Raw genomic sequence first — 18,471 nt, 5'->3', positions numbered from 1 at the left:
GGTGGAGTTGGCTTGCTTGAAGGAATAGTTGAGATATGCATAGTGGCAGCATTCCTTGCCTGGTTTTGTGCCTGATGACAGTTGGAAGAGTCAAATGTTAATAAACTGGCATACAGGACCTACGTGCCTTTAGAGGGTGTTTACAAGGTGCTTTGTACGATGTACATGGTTTAACATAACCCTATTTTACCTTGAGTGCCTGGACATCGATTTCTATACTTTTGTAATATTCTTTTTAAAAGTGATAGTGTTTTTTGGCATTGTGTCGTTATGGCGAATTCCAAAATCAAATAAGACAGTCTTACAAAACTTCATTTTGGAGAAATGGTATATTAGTGAAATACCTTTTCCACGAAAATAGATTGTTTTTGTGAAAAAGTTATACTAGATTTAAGAAAAGAAAAGGTCTTGCAATTCATAGTACATTAGGAATTGTACAAATAAATTGTTGTTACAAAAAAAAAACGTTCTGATGTTCCTTCCTTTGTTTGGCGCAGTCCAGTACTGCAACAGTAAAGAAGTCGAAGCAGAGAAACAGGTTGGGAACTGAGAATGGTGGGTGGGATACATGAGTTGAGGGGTTTTTTAGAGTGGCCTAGTCAAAATAATAATAATCGCTCCCTCAAGAGGGAATTGGGGGTGGGGGGTGGATGTGTTGGCGAAGGACAATTGAACGTACCTGAAAGGGTTTAAAGGGGGGGTCAGGGATTGGGGAGTTAAGGGGGAACTTTCTCTGTAAAAGAGAATGTAGAAAGAAGGTAGGGAGGGAACATCGCCTTAAAAACTGGGAGGAGGGGGCGTGGCCAAGTAAGATGGCTGAGCGGACGTGAGCCGCTTCAGCTCCGGACCCCGACGATTGCCTCATGAACTTCCACAGCATGTGGTGATCTTTACTCTATGTGCTCGCAACCTGCTGTGTTCAGGGAATCGCCAGAAATCGGGACAATGCGGGAGTGATGACCCTGAGCCGAGTAATTTTCCCCGCTACGGCTGTGACAGAGCTCCGAGGCCGCACCTAAATTGGCGTAGCGGCGCGATCCGGATACCCTGCAGGCTGCTCTGCCCTAGCGGAGCCTGTGAATTTCAGCTCACCGGGGATTGCGCTGTGCTCCCCCCGATACTGCGACCCTGTAGAGCAGCCCCAGAGCCACTTACCCTGTCCTGCGGTCATGTCGGGCTTGTAGATGCAGCGGGGACTTGACCGGCGGCCGCATGGTGCATCAGAAGGGTTGCGGTAAAACGGACACCCTGAAGAGGCACTAACGGTCGGCGAAAGGCAGCCTGCCCGGATCGCCTTGAGCAGGTCAGTCTCTCTCTCCCTTGTTACTCACACACGGAGGGCCTGGGAGACGACGATCTACAGGATTGTCGCCTAACCCTAAGATGGCTGCGAAGTAGCTGGGAACATAGTAATGTGCCTCGTGTCCTGTGCAGAGACTGGGAAGCAAATCTCAGCCAGAGAATAGATGTCCCCCTGGGTGGAGTGACTTTTTTTTCTGAATTCCAAATCGACTCGGGGCTGCTTTCTCTCCTCCAGGGCATGCCTCGTTCTGCCTGACTCCAACATGGCGTCCTGAGCCCGCCACTCAGTAGAAATTTGCTGTCAACCTGTGGGGTGTTCACATGCTTGCTGTGCACTATTTCTCGTCTGGAGCCTAGATCTACCCCGCACCTACACTATCTGGTCACTCGCTGTGCTGGACCTTGCCCTTATGCCTCCGAAGAAAACCGCAAACAAGGTTTCTCGCTACTTTGCGGCATCCGAAAAGGCTCTTCCTCCAGTAGAGACAGTCCGCCCACAGAACATGTCTCTTACGAGAGAGGAGCTGGTGGCTACCCTACGGGACGTTAAGACAGAATTATGTCAAGAACTCAAACAAGACTTGCGCTCCTCCATGGATCAATTGAAAGCCGACCCTATGGAACAAATGACGTCTCTGCTCCATGATGTAGACGCTGTAGGTACCTGGGTGCTTGAGGTGGAGGATCAGGCCCAAGAACTTAAGACCCAAGTCACCAAGATGCAGGAATCCCACCAATCCTTCCAGGCCCAGCTTCAGCAGATCACATTAAAAGCGGAGGACCTGGAAAACAAGACTCAACGGGAGAACGTACGGATCCGGGATTTGGAGGAGGGGGCGGAGGGGCCGGACCTGGAGACGTTAGTGACTGGCCTCTTCGCAGAGCTCTTGGCCCCTCAACAGCTGAAGCTTAAATTGGATCGGGTCCACCGTGTGGGAACACTGCAGACCAGAGAGCGTAGAAGGCCCCGTGATATCCTGGTCAAATTTCATTCTTTCACCACAAAGGAGGCTGTAATGACTGCGGCAAGGACAAAGCAAGATATGTCCTTCCAAGGCTTCAAATGCTCAGTCACCTCCAAGCTGCGAGACGAGGATGTCCACTACCGCTGGACTTTCCCCTTTGGCTTTTCGTTCAAATATCACAACAAGCCGCATCTTGTAACAGAACTCTCCGGTGGCTTACGCTTCCTGGACCTCCCACTCCCGGATGAGGACACCACATCTGGCTCTTCTGCGGAGGCGGGCCTGCCCAGGAGGGGCTCCAGAGCCTTGCATAGTCACGAAAATCCGAAGATCCCCAAACGGTACTTCCTCAAACAAATGGTCTCCATGACCGTACTGATCTCCACTGCTTCTGGTCTCCTCATGGTTTCCAGAGATGGTTTTGCGCAGAAACGATGGGAATCCTATGCCTCAGACTCGTTGGGCCTCAACAACGCTACTTGGGGGAAGGATATGTCCTCCACGTTTGCTGGCAGGGTCGGTTCTGCTCTGCTGGGGACAGCCCTATCTACACACTTGAGGGAGAGATGGTCCACACGGGGAGGGGGCGGGGTCAGCTGCGGTGATGGTCTCAGTTGCATCTTGGAACGTTAAGGGACTGAACTCCTCCCAGAAGCGCCAGAAAATTTGGAAGTACCTCATGGACCACCAAACTTTGACGTGGTAGCCCTCTAAGAGACTCACCTTAAAAAATCTGAAGTTACTAGACTCCGGCATAAAGCATATCCCTTAATATATAAATCCTCATCCAGCACCAAACATAATGGAGTGGCCCTACTTTTCCATTTCAGCCTGAGGCCACTAAATCAGACCCGGACGGGAGACTCATAATGGTTATGGGGAGGCTGAAAGGCACACTCTGCACCTTCATCTCTCTATACGCCCCCAACTCTTGTCAATCCACATTCCTTTCTAACGCTCTTGATTTGATGAGCGGATTTACGGAACGGCCTGTAATACTACTGGGTGACTTTAATCTGACTTTGCATGGATTAGCGGACAGCTCCCACTCCACTCGGATGCCTACCGGCCCCTTCTCTAATGGACATAAACAAAAAATGCAGACACTTGGCTTATATGACGCCTGGTGATCCCTCTACCCCACCACCAAAGACTACACATATTATTCTCATGTTCACCAGACGTACTCCAGGATTGACTTCATATTCATCAGCCAGGGCCTTATAGGGACACTACAAACAGCGCAGATCTTGCCGATCGCCATCTCTGACCATAGCCTAATCGCCATTGGCTTGGCCTGGAGCTCACACGGGACAAGGTAATGCGGGAGGAATTGAGGACGGCCATCACTGACTTCTTTACACTTAACAATCTGCAAGACACCTCCCTGCAAAATAACTGGGATGCCTTCAAGGCTGTGCTGCGAGGTAAATACATCCAGCTCAACGCAGCACTAAACAAGCACAGGGCGAAGGGACGCACTGCTCTTGAACAGGCGTTAAAGACAGTTGAACAGGCACACAAAGCTACACCCACACGCGCACTGCAGCGACAACTCCCCGCAATCAGGGGAAAATGACTCTCCATCTACACCAACCGCGCGGAATACACTCTTTTGAAGATGCGACAGACATCTTTTGCCCAAAGCGACAAAGTGGCTCAGGGTGCAAAGGGGCCACCTCACCCACGATGACTCTACGAAAGCCAACGTTTTGGGCGATTTTTACGGGGAGCTCTACCGCGGCACAACCCCCTATGTGGAACTGCAACAGAACTATCTCGACTCCGTGACACTCCCCCGGGTCCCCCCCTGCCACCGCTGACTCCTTAGATCTCCCTATCACCTCGTAGGAAGTGAGGAAAGCTATCTCAGGGCTTAAACTGCACAAAGCCCCGTGACCCGTCGGCCTCACGGCGCAATTTTTTAAATGTTATGCGTCCAAACTCATCCCTCACCTCACCACCCTATTTCAGGCAATAGTGAAAGACGCTCGGTAATTCCTAAACCTGGTAAGGACCCCTAACTTTGTGGCTCGTATAGACCCATAGCCCTTCTCAATCTTTATGTGAAGCTCTATTCCGTGATCCTACCGGCAAGATTAGAAAATTTGATGCCAGATCTGGTCCACCCGGACCAGTCCGGCTTTAGAAAAGGAAGGCAAACGCACGATAATATTAGGCGCACACTTCATTTAATCGAGAAGGTGTCTAAATTCAAGATTCCAGCAATCCTGGTAGGCCTAGACGCGGTATAGGCCTTCAACAGGGTGAACTGGTCATTCCTTTTTTTTATAGCTATGCAGAAGTACGGTTTTGAGGATGCCTTTCTCAGCATGATTAAGACCAACTATCATCTCCCCAACTCACGGGTTACGGTCAATGGCTACCCTTCGCTTCCCTTTGCCCTATGCAGGGGCACCCGGCAGGGATGTCCCCTCTCACCCCTCTTATTCGCTCTCAGTATTGAACCCCTTGCTGCAAAGTTCAGGGCCAATGACAAGATTCAGGGCATCCGTTTCAGCGGTATAGAGCACAAGGCATCACTCTTTTCTGATGACATCCTGCTCACACTTACGGATCCAGTCTCCTCGCTTCGAGCGGTTCAGGGAGAGTTGAAGCACTTTGAACAGGTGGCTGGCTTTAAGGTAAACTTGTCTAAATCATCTATACTTAATCTTACACTTCCGGCTGCTGAGGCGAATGGATTGTGGACTCAGACGGCTCTACAATAGGCCAAATGCTCATTACTTTATTTAGGGGTCCACCTTACTGCCCATATTGGGGATCTCTACAACGCTAATTTTCCAGCTCTGGTGGCACAAACACAACAAGATTTTAAGAGATGAACTCCCCTTTACATCTCCTGGCTAGGGCAAATCAACGCTATTTAAATGTCGATTTTACCCAAAATGTTATATTTATTTCAGGCCCTGCCCATTGACCTTGACCGGGGATTACTGCTGCACCTGCGCTCTATAATTACCAAATTCGTCTGGCAGGGAGGGAGAGCCCGCCTTCCTTTTCATGTGCTGCGTCAACCAAGGAGCAGAGCGGGACTAGCCCTACCGGATTTCGCACTATATAACCAGGCCGCACAGTTGAGAGTGGTAACGGAGTGGGACGTGCGAGAGTCCGATAAACATTGGCTACATATGGATCGCTCGGTGGTGGGGAGATCCATCCATCTTAGGAAGCCTAAAAGGGACCGACCCGCAAATGCTTATATTAGCACCCCCACACGCACCACCCTGACAGTCTGGGATCAGGTCACTGGGAGGGAGGGCTGGACCTCATTTCCTTCTCCTTACACTCCAATCCATTTTAACCCGGCTTTCCCACCGGCCCTACGTGAGGGGCCCTTCGACAGCTGGAAAGAGGGAGGGTGTCTAAAACTCTCAGATCTGTTTCACAACTACGATATTCTCACGTTTGAACATTGCAAAAGGGAATTTCTGATTCCCCTCAGGGAACACTTTCACTACCTCCAGCTTAAACATTGGCTGACACCCTCCCCCCCCCCCCCCCGTTAGAGAAGCGGCCACTAGAGAACTCACAGAGGTGGAGCGGCTGGTCATACGCAAAGCAGGCACCACGAGGGGCGTCCTCTCTTCATTTTATGACCTGCTACTGGCTACCTTGCACACTCCTCAAGCGCGCTACATGTCCTTTTGGGAACGGGTCTTGGGCAGAGACGTCACTGTGGAAGAATGGAAACCTATTTGGCGACATCCTTAAACAGAGCAAATCAGTGGCCCTACGGGAAGCCCATTATAAGACACTACTTGACTTGTATCTATCTCCTACTAAACTGCGTTGAATCTTCCCTGATACCTCTGATCTCTGCTGGTAGGGATGTGGCCTCCAGGGAGATTTTCGCCACATTTGGTGGGACTGTCCGGGTATTCGACCCTTTTGGGAGGAAATTCTCTCACCTCAAAGATATGTTAGGCTATCCTATTCCAACTAGCATAGAGGGAACTCTATTGGGTATTAGGGATCTGTCCTTGGAGCACCAAACGAAAGCCGACAAGGCGATCATGTGGAACTGTTGAGCGGCGGCAAAACTCACCATAGCGACTGCATGGAAAAAGAAGGACACACCGGCAATATCGCTGTGGCATTCCCGCTTGTGGAGAATTCTCTCCATGGAGCGTCTGGCCGACATTTTTAGGGACAATTACCAGGCTTTTGAACATAAGTGGGGTCCCCTAGTCACATATCTATCCCAAGGGTTATCCTCCACAGTATGTCCGTCCTCTGTAAGAGCTATGCACCTCTTCCAGGTCTGACCCACTCAAGGACGGCATGTGACTGGGTTACCCCCAGATGTTTGAATAGAGGGAACACTGTATTGCTTAAGTTGCACTGCGTCAGCGCTTTTTGCTTAATATTGTTTCATTGTGCACCACCATCACCACCGGGACGCGGGGGAGGGCTTTCTGAGGGGGGGGAGGGGGCGAGTTGCGTTTAGGTTAGGCTCTTGTTTGAAGACCTGCCTCCGGGGTTTTTTATATTACGATCTGGCATCTTAGATTTTGACGAGGGGGTGTGATACAACCCTTGGGCTGTCTGAAACTGAGATTCACATAGCGGACTGTTCTGCAATCCTGGGGCCTGCGCGCCTTCCTGTATTTCTGATGTCACTCTGATTCTTTGGTATTGATGCTTAGAAAAGGGCTTTAACCAGGTTGATTTCATCAACCTGGTGAAAGCCATTTTTAGAAATAAAATTGTCATTAATTGTTGGATGAAACTGGTTTGTTTGGACTAGCTTCTTCAGTAGGATTTTCATGACATTCAAATAGAACCAGTATTCTTTGTGATGTGTGTTTTGAAGGCTCGGATGCTATTAATAGTGAAGCCAAGTGACATAGCTTTCATGAAGTTGAAGGATGCATTTATCCCATCTTTGTCGGAGAACCATTCCTGGATCGAAGCTTGTTTAATATTGGTGATGCGAATATTGATTTAAGATCACCTTCGGAGACGTCCAGTCACAATTCTCGCCGCCAAAGCTTTGTGAAAACTCAAAAATATTGATATCTTTAGTTCAATCAAAAACGGGTAGTAGTGCAGATGTTGCCTCTGCATCTGAAATATGCAGTTGTCATAAGTGGCAATTCGAGGTTTCTACAAATTTTTTTTAATTGTGCTGCAAAATTGAGCTTAATGAACCCATCACAAATGAGCAATATTTGTAATAGTTAAGACAAATCCGTTAAATAAGTGTGAATGTCCAAACTCTGGACATACAAAAGAAGATTCTTCTTTGTATTGTGCTGGTTCCCATTGAAAATGTACAAACTAAATCTAAAAGGGGGTAGAGATTGTTAGTGATGCCCAGCACACATAGCCAAAGAGCAACAGAGTATGATACCTGGGAGGAAACCCTAACACACAACTGGGGATTGTTTACAGTGAAAGCATTTGTTGATGAAAGTTCCTGTCATTTGAAGAGGTACTGTCACCTCCCTAGGGCTCTGTATCGCCACTACCAAATCGTCGTCCTTCAGTATACCCAGCTCGGCCTCCCACGCCTCTGAGAGCCCCAAGGGGATCCGGTGTATTGTTAATTATTTTCTTGTATATCAGAGACGTTGCCTTGTCAGTCATGGGATCCAATGATACCCTATCTTCAAGTGGCGTGTACTCCGCTATGTGTTCGCCTTCTGGGATATGGCACCTCAGTGCATGTTTCAGTTGTATGTATCGGAACTGTTCTGAGTCAGGCATCTTGTATTCTGTTTTTAAGTCTTCAAAATCAACCACCTTTTGCCCCTCCATATATCTCCTAAGTAGTCAATCCCCATCATTCCCAATTTGCGGAAAACCTTAAATCCACCAACCTCCCCTAGGAGCTCGCTGTCCCACAGAGGAGTCCTTTCTGTCGGTTTCCCTTCCCAGCCCAAGAATTTTTTGCTTGCTTCCATATGCGTATTACTGTTTGTCTATGTTGAGGAAAGTCCATGTTGAAAGACATTTGAAATTGGTATTCAACATCAAAGAATTCAGCGTGGATGGTTACATATGCTATGAGTATTATGGCTCAGTATTGAGACGCGCTACCAGTAATTGCCACGCCTGACACTGATCCGACACCGCCGTGAGGGGAACGGCCAGCTTCAGGTCCTTACCTGCAACGTTGCCAGTGCTTTACACCGCCGTGAGGGGAACGGCCCGGTAAACTACCACCCCCAGCATCCCCAGCGCCCGACGCCTGCCGCTGCTGTCATCAGGCAGCGCCGGGCACTATTTGAGGCAGGGAGCTGCCTCGCTGCGCGGGACGCGCGCGGGCCGCGCCCGGGCGAAGCCCGGGCCAAGGGCGGGCCCGTCCTTGCCCGTCGCTGGCCGGGTCGGGGCCACCCCTCTAAACTGTGCCATTTCAACATTGGTATCCCCAAGGTACTGTGGACTTTGCTTTTTAACTTTTATTGTGTCATTATCTCTGGTTATCAACTCTGTTCACCCCTGCTACAGTTCTGCAGAGCACTGCGGCAGTTGGCCCCCCCAAGCTGGTTGGCTCATCTCGTTTTAACCCCGTCAGTGTAGTCACTGTCCATTGTTTATTGTGTAACAGGGTCTATTTTGAGAACTTGTAACTACACCGGGGGGAGCCTGGGCCTGGTCTGTGCCTGCCTGTGTTTGGACAAGGCTGAGTTTGTCTTCATTTTCTGGCCTTTCGCTCACATTCTATTGTGTTCTTTATCACTGCAGGCATTCACTGATTACTATAGTGCGGGGTTTGACAAAGGTATTGATTGTTTTTATTCATTTTTAACATGCCTCTGAGGTCAGGTAAAGACCGTACTGTGCAACTCCAAACTTCCAAGGGAATAGTTTCTGGCCCACTAGATGCCTTCATAACCAGAGCCACCGGGATTCTAGAAAAAGAAATAGCATTGACCGAGAAAAGGCTCTCTCTAGATTTAGTCAGTGGTAAGCGTTCCTCTATAGGAGCCCTGGCTTCAATCCCTAGCCCTGCAGTCCAAGCTCCGTCTAATCATTTAACTCCAATAATGACAGAGGCACTGATACATGTTGTGGGAGATGGGGTGGATTCTCTACATTCGTCATATAATTCTGATTTGAGCCCCGATGTCACCCAATACAATGGGTCAAATATTAGTGTCACGGACAGAGGCGACACAATCAATAAGCCGGTGTCGAAGCAACCTGAAGTGCCTGACCCTGTTATAAAAAAAAAAACCTGTAAAAGGAAAAATATCCAAAGCAATCATAGGGGGAGAGCACATAAGCTGCCTAAATTAATTGCTTCTAATCAAATCAATGCAGCTGCTCTACAGTCCTATAATGTTACACACCCCCCCCTGGTACATCCCAATGTATTGTGCCCCTCCTTAACCCCTATTGGTTCATCAGACCCGTGCCCCACTTGCTTCAACAGCGATGAAATCCTTCTGGTAAAAATGGAGGCCTTGTTCAAAACCCTTCTGCGCCCTGTCTTGGAGCAAACAAGGTTGATGACCATTAAATTAGAAGCCTTGGAATCTGTCGCAAACTCGAACATGCGCCTACTTAATAAACTAACTGCCCCCCCCTTAGTGGTGGGGGCCTCCATCTCTCAGCCAAATATAATTAACAACACAGACAATGTGTGCCTGGGTAAAACAATGGGGGCTGTAAAAATATCTCCGGCACAGGTGGTCCTCAAGGATATAGATAGCACCGTTGGTGCTGACTCCCTAGCGCAGGAATATAGTAAAATTGCCTCCATGACAACAGTGCAACAAGCTCAAACCAGGAGGGTGGGCGATAGGGCAACAGTTGCACATAGCACTCCATCCCTGCCCCCTCTAGGAAAGTCAAATACTATTCGTAACCCTACAACTCATAACGGGAGAAATATTGTTAAAGGCGTTCACCCTCGTACTGACCTACCCCCAGAATCCAACCAATATACCATTGTTTTAACTGGGGTAATGCCCGTTAAGGAGGGTGTTAAAGAGACAGATAGGGATTTACGTAACAAAGTAGTATATTGGCTGAATAAAAATCGCCCTCTCCCGCCATCTATTTCAACTGAAATCCTAATAGTGAGGAGAGTTGATTGGGTGGGTTTTGGGACTAAAGATTTAGAGGGTGACTGCATTCTGGTATCGTTTAAGGATCCCTGGGTAGTAGAATCTATTCGAAGGGAAGCAAGGTTTGCAGGAATGGGGGATGTACAAACACTGGATCTTGCTTATTTTTACCCCGATAGACACTCTAAATTTACACCAGGCCCCCGCCATAAGCGATTATTAGACAGGAGGTATCCGATTGTGAGAACACCTTGCCACTCCCAACATCTTCAACTTTCCAATCGATACGGCCCTCTTTCTGATCTTGAGGCTGTCGATTGACTACATCTATCAAGTAAGGAGCACAGCATTGTGGAGAGCCATAGGAATGTAATATCTGTGCTCGGCGGGGTGGAACCTTCTATGGGGCACGTTGTTGGGGGGGGCCCTCTGTTAAATCTTATGGAGGGGTCGGTTGAAGCTACTACTGAGGATATCTCAGAAGAAATCATGGGGGCGGTTGGTGCTTGCTTGACCCCAAGACTCGAGTTACGGGCTGAACCTGAGAAGGTGGTGGAATTCTTAGCCCCCACGGCGCCAACGATCCAACCATATATAAATAATGTAACATCTCCCCATGATTTTCTAAAGGTGGCTTCCTGGAATGTGGCTGGGATCAAGGGCCGCCTACTCTCTGAGGAGTGGTTGGAATTTATAGATTCCTTTGATATTATATTACTCCAGGAAACATGGGCCACGGCCCCAATCCACAGGGTTGGGTTCATCAATTTTTTTAAACCTGCAATCGGAGGTAGCAAAGGGCGCGCTCTAGGGGGCCAACTGATCTGGGTGAAGCAATCCTTGGGAGTCCATCTAACAGAAATTTTCCTGGAACACCAAGACCTTATGGGCATTAAGTTGAGCAAAGCCGCCCACCGGGACCTGTTCATTATCAACATTTATGCACGAGGCCTACCTGGAGGCCGCTGCCCTGGCATTGTCGATGTAGTTGATAGGTATCTTGACAGTTCTGGAAGCGATAATTTGTTTATCCTTGCGGGCGATTTGAACTGTACCTTTGAGCCGCTTCAGGCAGTTGGGGACAGTTGGGGGTCCACAGAGGATGCAGTTTGGAATATTCCTGACCTATCAATAGATAAAATCGCCAAAGGGACTGAGGCAGCTTTGAATTGGATGGCCCTATGTTTGACCAGGGGCTTAAGGGCAGTTAATGGCCGCTCCTTATCAGATAAACGTGCCTGTAATACCTATGATAATGGTTTAAGGAAAAGCCGTATAGATTATATCTTGCTAAAGTTGGAACTTTGGCATTATATGATCGATATGGAAGTGGTATCCCGCCCAGAAAGTGACCACAACCCCTTGTCGCTTAGTTTAAGGTTTCTGGGATCTGATAGATTGAAGAACCCAGATAATCTTACCACAGGTGATCTCACCCTGACAAATGACAGAAGACGGCTGAAATGGTCTAGGATAGTGGGTGATGTCTCCCTCCATGAAAGTATTACACATTTGGTCACCCATACGGTGAATGATCTTATGGCCATTGTGCCTGAGGGGGTTGACCCCGATCATGTTACTAAGACCCACGAAGGTTGTTTTGAACAGCTTAAAATTCTTTTATCCAGTCCATACCTGGCAGCCCCGCCAAAAAAACTAGGTTCCCGTCAGAAATGGTATAATGGGAAATGTAGGGAGGCCTACAGCCAATTAGTTTTGGCGGTTAAGTCACGGGTTATGATAGATGTCAAGTTAGCCAGGGCCCAGTATAAAAAAACCCAGTGGGAGGCCAAAAGACAGTGGGAAGATAGGCATTGGTCCGATCTTCTGGATGCATCGACATCCAATAACCAGACGAAATTCTGGGAATTGGTCAAATGGGGTAGGGACCCAGATTCTCAAATACCTTCTAATCATGTTCTTCCCGGAACTTGGGTGGATTTTTATGCAACCCAATTTAGGTCTGAGATTTCGGTACCCTCTACCTTGCTAAGTGATGAGCACACACTGTTGGACCACGGTGGGGTCCTGTTCTTTTCCGAACAGGAAACAGAAGCAGCATTGGGTTTGACTGTGCGGGGGAAGGCCCCTGGGATGGACCTAATCCCCGTTGATTTGTTCAAATCCAACCAGGGACTCTGGATACCGTATATTACTAGGCTAGCAAATGCAATTGCCCAAGGAGCTAGAATCCCAATGAGTTGGAGGGGGGCTGAGATCCTCCCAATATATAAAAAAGGGGATCGGTCAAATCCGGGTAATTACCGCCCGATCAGCCTTATTGACTCTCTCCAAAAGGTCATCGCACGAATGATTTTAGGTAGAGTCCAGGGATGGATGGTTTCAGAATGCATTTTGTCCCCTATGCAAGCAGGCTTTAGAGCTGGTATCAGCACCATCGACCAGGTGTTTAGATTTTGTCTGATATACTGGAAGGTGGTGCTGCTAGGCGGGGGGAAAATTTTCGCCGCTTTCATTGACCTAAAGGCTGCTTTTGACATGGTTCCGAGGGTCAAACTGTGGTGCGTCCTGAGAGACCTAGGTTTACCCTTGGATCTTCTGGATCTAATTGTTAAACTGCATGAGGACAATTTTGCAAGGGTTCGGTGGGGTAGTCAAGGACAAGTGACGGACAGCTTCCCAGTCTTACGCGGGGTTCGTCAGGGTTGCGTCCTGGCGCCCACTCTCTTTCTGCTATTTTTTGACCAGGTAGTAAACTTTTTAATACTTTTCCAACAGACGCTCCCTCCCTGGCCGGGAAGAAGTTCCCCATGCTCATCTTCGCCGATGACACTCTGCTCCTCTCTAAGACCAGAAGCGGTTTACAACGGGCATTGAACCGCTTCGAGGAGTTTTGTGTCATCAACGATCTGAAGGTAAATGTGAGCAAAACTAAGTTCATGGTATTCACAAGGAACACCTCGGTTCGGAGCTCGGTAACGATGGGTGGTGTTAACTTGGAACAAGTAGATCACATGTCCTACCTAGGGGTTACATTAGACTTTCGCCTGCGATGGAAAGAGCAGGTAGTCGAACAGCAGTTTAAATTGGCCCGCCTAACTGGCTGTCTACTTAGGGAACAAAAGAGAACCATTACCAAACGAGTACACCCCGCGCTAAAAATCTACGACGCAAAGATTAACGCTGCTATTTTATATGGAGCGGATCTTTGGGCGTACGTGGATTTATCTAGCCTGTTTAAAGCACAGTGCAAGTTCTTGCGGAATTTAGTGGGGCTTCCACAATCTACTCCATCTATACCCCTTTGTCTGGACCTAGGGTGCAATCCAATCAATGAGATGGCAAGGTACAGATTGGTTGCCTTCTGGAGACGGATTTGGTCTTCCCCTGATCTTGCCTTATTTGCTAAGGAGCTTGTTGAAGTTAGGTCCCTGGAGGGATCCGGGAGAATTCCATGGCTACGTACGGTCAGAACCATTTTGGTCCAAATGGGTCTGGAACAGCTGTGGTTGTCTCCTGGAACTAACGTGTTTCCCTCCAAACAAGAATTCAAAGCATTGTACTGGGCCTCGGTCCGACAAACCCTAGTAACCGCTTCCAGCTCCACTAGCTTAACAGGCAGGTTCCTGGCTAACAAGCTGGACCCTTCACGCGAAAACTATTGGGACATTATTACCAGGCCGTTGGATAAGAAACTCTACCATCAGTTTCGGGTGGGCTCCTTGCCCCTGAATACATTTGTTAAAAATTGGGGCACAGGAGTAACTGAATTTTGCAAATGGTGCCCTGGCCATAAGGAGTCAGAGGGTCATGTTTTATTTGCCTGCCCCAAGTACTACGACCCTCGTAAAAAATGGTTAAAACCTTTGTTCCAACGCCTTACTTGTGGTAGGTCCGCTGAGGCGATTCGGGCACTAAAGACCAATACTTCAGAGTTGTTTGTGGTGAGCACAGCGAAATTTTTAGGCTGGGTTTGGATTATTAGAGCCCATAAATAGCAAGGAATTGCTTGATCATATGATTCGTCCTTAAAAGTTTTAATCTACAGCTGGATATTGCACAGTATTTTAAGATGGTTTTATTTATTGATTTTATGTTTTAAACAAAAGAAACTGTATACATAATCGGATCGTTTAAATATAAATGGGATGTTTAACTTGGATTATTTTTAATGTATAGTCTTTATTGTGTGTAAATTGGTCAGTATGTGGTGTTTGTAATGTATCATCTTAACTGTTTGCGTAAATTCCGTTGTCTTTTTTGATTTTATTATCGAAATAAAGACTTTAAAATCTGAATCTGGAGACACCTTTTGTTGTTGAAAAACACCTTGATGTGGGGGGTATTGGGGGAAATGCTCCTTGTCTCTCAGGGTTTCTTCCTCTTTTACAAAAGCGGTGTTGCTTTCTAACAGTGAGCCCTAAAAGAGGATTGTGCCCCCTTCTCCATCTCCTACAGATCCGGTTCATGTGGGAGGATGATGCTTTGACTCATACCCCAAAGGCACCAAGCTCTCCTCAGACGTGTACCTGAGCAACAACGCCAGTCTTCATTGGGGTCTCAGTCACACCTTGGATTGAGGAGTCAAGCCTTGACAGGAGAAGGTGAAATAGAGCTCCTTTCCTCCGCAGAGCAGCACCTTGCCATCTCATCAGCCTTAGTCTTCCCGCAATTTTCACTGTCGACGTTCAGAGCTGGCATGCAGCCTAGTCTGTCAGTCATTTGGCCCTCAGTGAGTCATCTTCGTTGTGACGAAATCCTCGTTACTGGCGCACAGCCTCTTTGCTTTTATTCTGTGTTCCGGGAATCCCAACACAGGGACTAAGGTTGATGTGACGGCAAGGTGATGCTTTGCGGAGGAAGGGAGCTCTATTTGTGTTCTGAGTGAGGAGGAGAACCCTCAAAAAATGTTGGAAAGGGTTCAAAACGCGCCACCTGTTTTATTTCATCAAAACCGAACAAGTGTTTTATTTATGCCTCTCCACTGAAGCTCATTTGACAAAATAATTCACAGGTTTATAAGAAATTAGGTTGGAGCTCAGTAGGACCACTGTTTGGTAACCGCCCTTGCAAAATATATACAAAAATTGTTTCATTTGTGAAGCAGGGGCTATGGTTATATTTTCAAAATTCTTTTGATTACACAGAACCAGAGCTGATATGTTTTGCACTGTGAAGTCTTGTATGTAATGGGTAGAGATTTTGTGTTTTGTTCAATGTTGTACATATTGTAAGAGTTTTGGCCCTGTGGTGTACATATTGATGTATTTATTCAATTGGTTAAAATTTGAAACCCACAATTTTTTTTAAAATTGTTTTGGGTTGTAAATTATAAAGACCAAAGACATTAAAAAAAAATGTAAACATTTGAGAATAAATCATGAAATGATCATAACAATTAAGGAGTGTGGTCATCCGGTTTGAATGATAGAGTGAATGAATATAAGTTTTGGCATCTTATTGTTGCTTATATATTTTTATAGTATGGCATTACCACAGAGGTGGGGGTGCACTGCCCAGATAACCTCAACTGGTTACGTAAAATAGAAGCAACCAAAACAAGTGATGCCAAACATTTAGCTAGCAAAATCAGTGAGACATGTAAATGGATATTGGTTGTAGAAAATGTAATTTGAGCACATAGGTTTGCACTGCCTTATGAAATTTTGAATTGAAATAATAGTTGCCACAAGCCTGTTTGCTGGTTGTCAAATATACCTTCCTCTGATGCCCTGCTTGCTTGTGTTAGTCTGAGTACTTTACCACACAGTCTTTCTTGAAGATTAAGGATTGAAAACAGTTTGTTTGCAGTATTTCAGAAACTCTTAATTGTTAACCATTGGGTTATTGGAGTTATACTATGTTATCCTATATACTGTTTTAGTTCTGAAACATTCTGGTAGAATTAAAAATGATATGCTTTGTAGTGCGTTAAATTGTGTACCGAATGATCTGTTGGATTCACTGCTGTACCCCTGGTAGCGAATGCAACAGATTGTAATCTGTAATGTAAGCATTTCCTGTTTCTGGGTACCTTTTGAATAATGCAAGTAGAATTCCAGTGGGGTTAATTCAGATATAACAGATAGGAGGGCTATAGATGAGTGAACGTCTTGGAAGACAACAATTCAATGAGATGCTCCTTGTAAGTCCAATGTTAATTCTTAGAACTGTGGCAACACTTAACAAAACCTGCTACATAAGAATGTGATCCACATGGCCTTTCATGCTAACAGCAGGGTGAAAGAATCTCCTTAAATTGCTCACTTTTATTATTGACTGAACTTGGTGATATGCCTGAATGTGCTCTGGTAGTAGTTTAGTCCCTGCTCTGCTCCTTTGAATTTAGGGTGAACACTTAACTGCTATTTTGATTTTCTACTTCTGTTTCTGATTTCAGCTGTCTTCCATACCTGGTCTTGAAGGTGTGAAGATTGAAGTACATAATGCAAATCATATAACCAATGGGTTTGTGCCAGCACCACCCGGTGAATCACTGCAGCCTTCACCCATCACTCCTCAGTCAGAGGTAGGTAACCATGACATGAACCTGCATTTAAATTTGTTTGTTTTTTCGGATACTGACCTGGAAACAGAATAAGAGATGTGACGGGGAGGTACAGAATTAGTTTTGGGATATGTTATTACTAATAATGTTGGGCAACTCATTCTTTAGGTGAACATGTCACAGAAATAAGCTTGTGGTCACTTAAGGTACTAATGAATCCTACAATTTACTTCAAGTGTCCCTTTTTAGATCGAGCCTATGGCAGTGTGCATATGCTGCATAGGAAATCGACCTCTTGGAATCACTTCAGCTTTCTTCAAAGCGCGTGCATGTTGTGCACACACGCTATTGGCCTTTGCGTCTGGCTTCAGTACGCAATTGGCCAAAGGCGTGTGGATGTCCCAGCTTCTTTTCAAAGGTTTACTCCCAGAGCGTTTTGCTCTCTGGAGCCAGCATCGGCGCGCATGGGCCATCTGTTTTGTGTCGGGGCCATCTGTTTTGTGTCGGGCCATCTGTTTAGTGTCCGGTTTCCTTGCAGCTTAAAGGAAGTTTCCATCCTGTGTGCAATACGGAATCTGCTCTGATTAATAAACGCAGATTTTTACAGATATATACTTGTGTTTGCTCTTTGTATCACTTTGATTGTGAATGCACCGTGAACAGTATCTACAGCTGCTTCTCATTCCATCCCCACCCCATACCACCCCGCTCTCCCCTGTTACAGAGCAATATGACCCTTTACATTCTGGAAATAATCTCCCTGTTGCACACAGATTTTTTTCCCCCTGATCTCCTGTGTCTGGAGGGAGCCTGCATCCCTTCGTTTGTAGCATCTCTGTGGCGTGTGCAGTAGCGCCCTAAGCTGTCTCACGAGGAGTCCGTGAAGCCTCTGGTCCGCATTCTGCACAGAGGTCTCTATGCAGCAGGTACAGTACAGACTTGAAAGCACACATCCATTTGGGATGAATGAACGCATTGAATTATCATGCTATTTATAAAATGCATTTTAATTGCTTACTATGTATTCACGATTTAATCATGCTTATTATTCTTTTCAACATACTCTAAGATGGCTGCCCTAACACAGCACCTTCCTTTTAACTACAGTCTCCTTCTTACCTACAGTCTCCTTTCTATTTCTTTTACACTCCAAGAAGGTCCACAAACCTAGTCCCGTTTCTGTTACCATTATTTAGAATAGATTTAAACTACACTGAGACCGGCACATAACCAACACCGACTAAACAGCACAAGTGATGACCGCCACATAGTGAGGTATGAAAATCACATTGTTTTGTAACAGCATCTTTTACTTAGAAAGAACCCAATCGCAAGTATCGTTTTTCCGTTCAGCCTAACCGAAATTCATGGATAATCACACACTGACCACCTTTACTTTTTCTTTATAACCGCTCACCAATTCCCGTAATAATCGCTCTAATTCAATTCGCCCGTTGAATAATGCATTCAACTGTAACAGTCTTAGTCTCACAGAGAAATTAATCGCGAGCACCGTTTTTTTGTCCAACTTAACCAAAAATCACAGGAGTTACCATTAACTAATAATCACACACTGGTCTCTTTCACTTTCACCCTAGAAACGCACAGGTGTTTCCGTAACAATAACTTTAATACAGTCTAATCCGCCCGTTGACCAGTACACTCAATCATTTACACTTTGCATGATATTCTA

The 18,471-nt window shown here is 46.5% G+C and overlaps 1 protein-coding gene across 1 annotated transcript in view; it reads left to right on the top strand.

The window, feature by feature from the left end:
• The window catches only part of WASHC3 (WASH complex subunit 3), a 126,950-nt gene that overhangs the window by 43,831 nt on the left and 64,648 nt on the right, over positions 1–18,471 (top strand). Inside the window, exon 4 of the mRNA XM_085653226.1 lies at positions 16,671–16,799. Within this exon, the coding sequence (XP_085509352.1) occupies positions 16,671–16,799 (129 nt within the window). The remainder of the gene's footprint in view (positions 1–16,670; positions 16,800–18,471) is intronic.

This window comes from Triturus cristatus, chromosome 4_1 (genome assembly GCF_964204655.1).
Source record: "Triturus cristatus chromosome 4_1, aTriCri1.1, whole genome shotgun sequence".
NCBI classification, from domain to species: domain Eukaryota; kingdom Metazoa; phylum Chordata; class Amphibia; order Caudata; family Salamandridae; genus Triturus; species Triturus cristatus.
The sequence above is the reverse complement of the archived record's forward strand: the minus strand, read 5'-3'. Positions and strand labels throughout refer to the sequence as shown.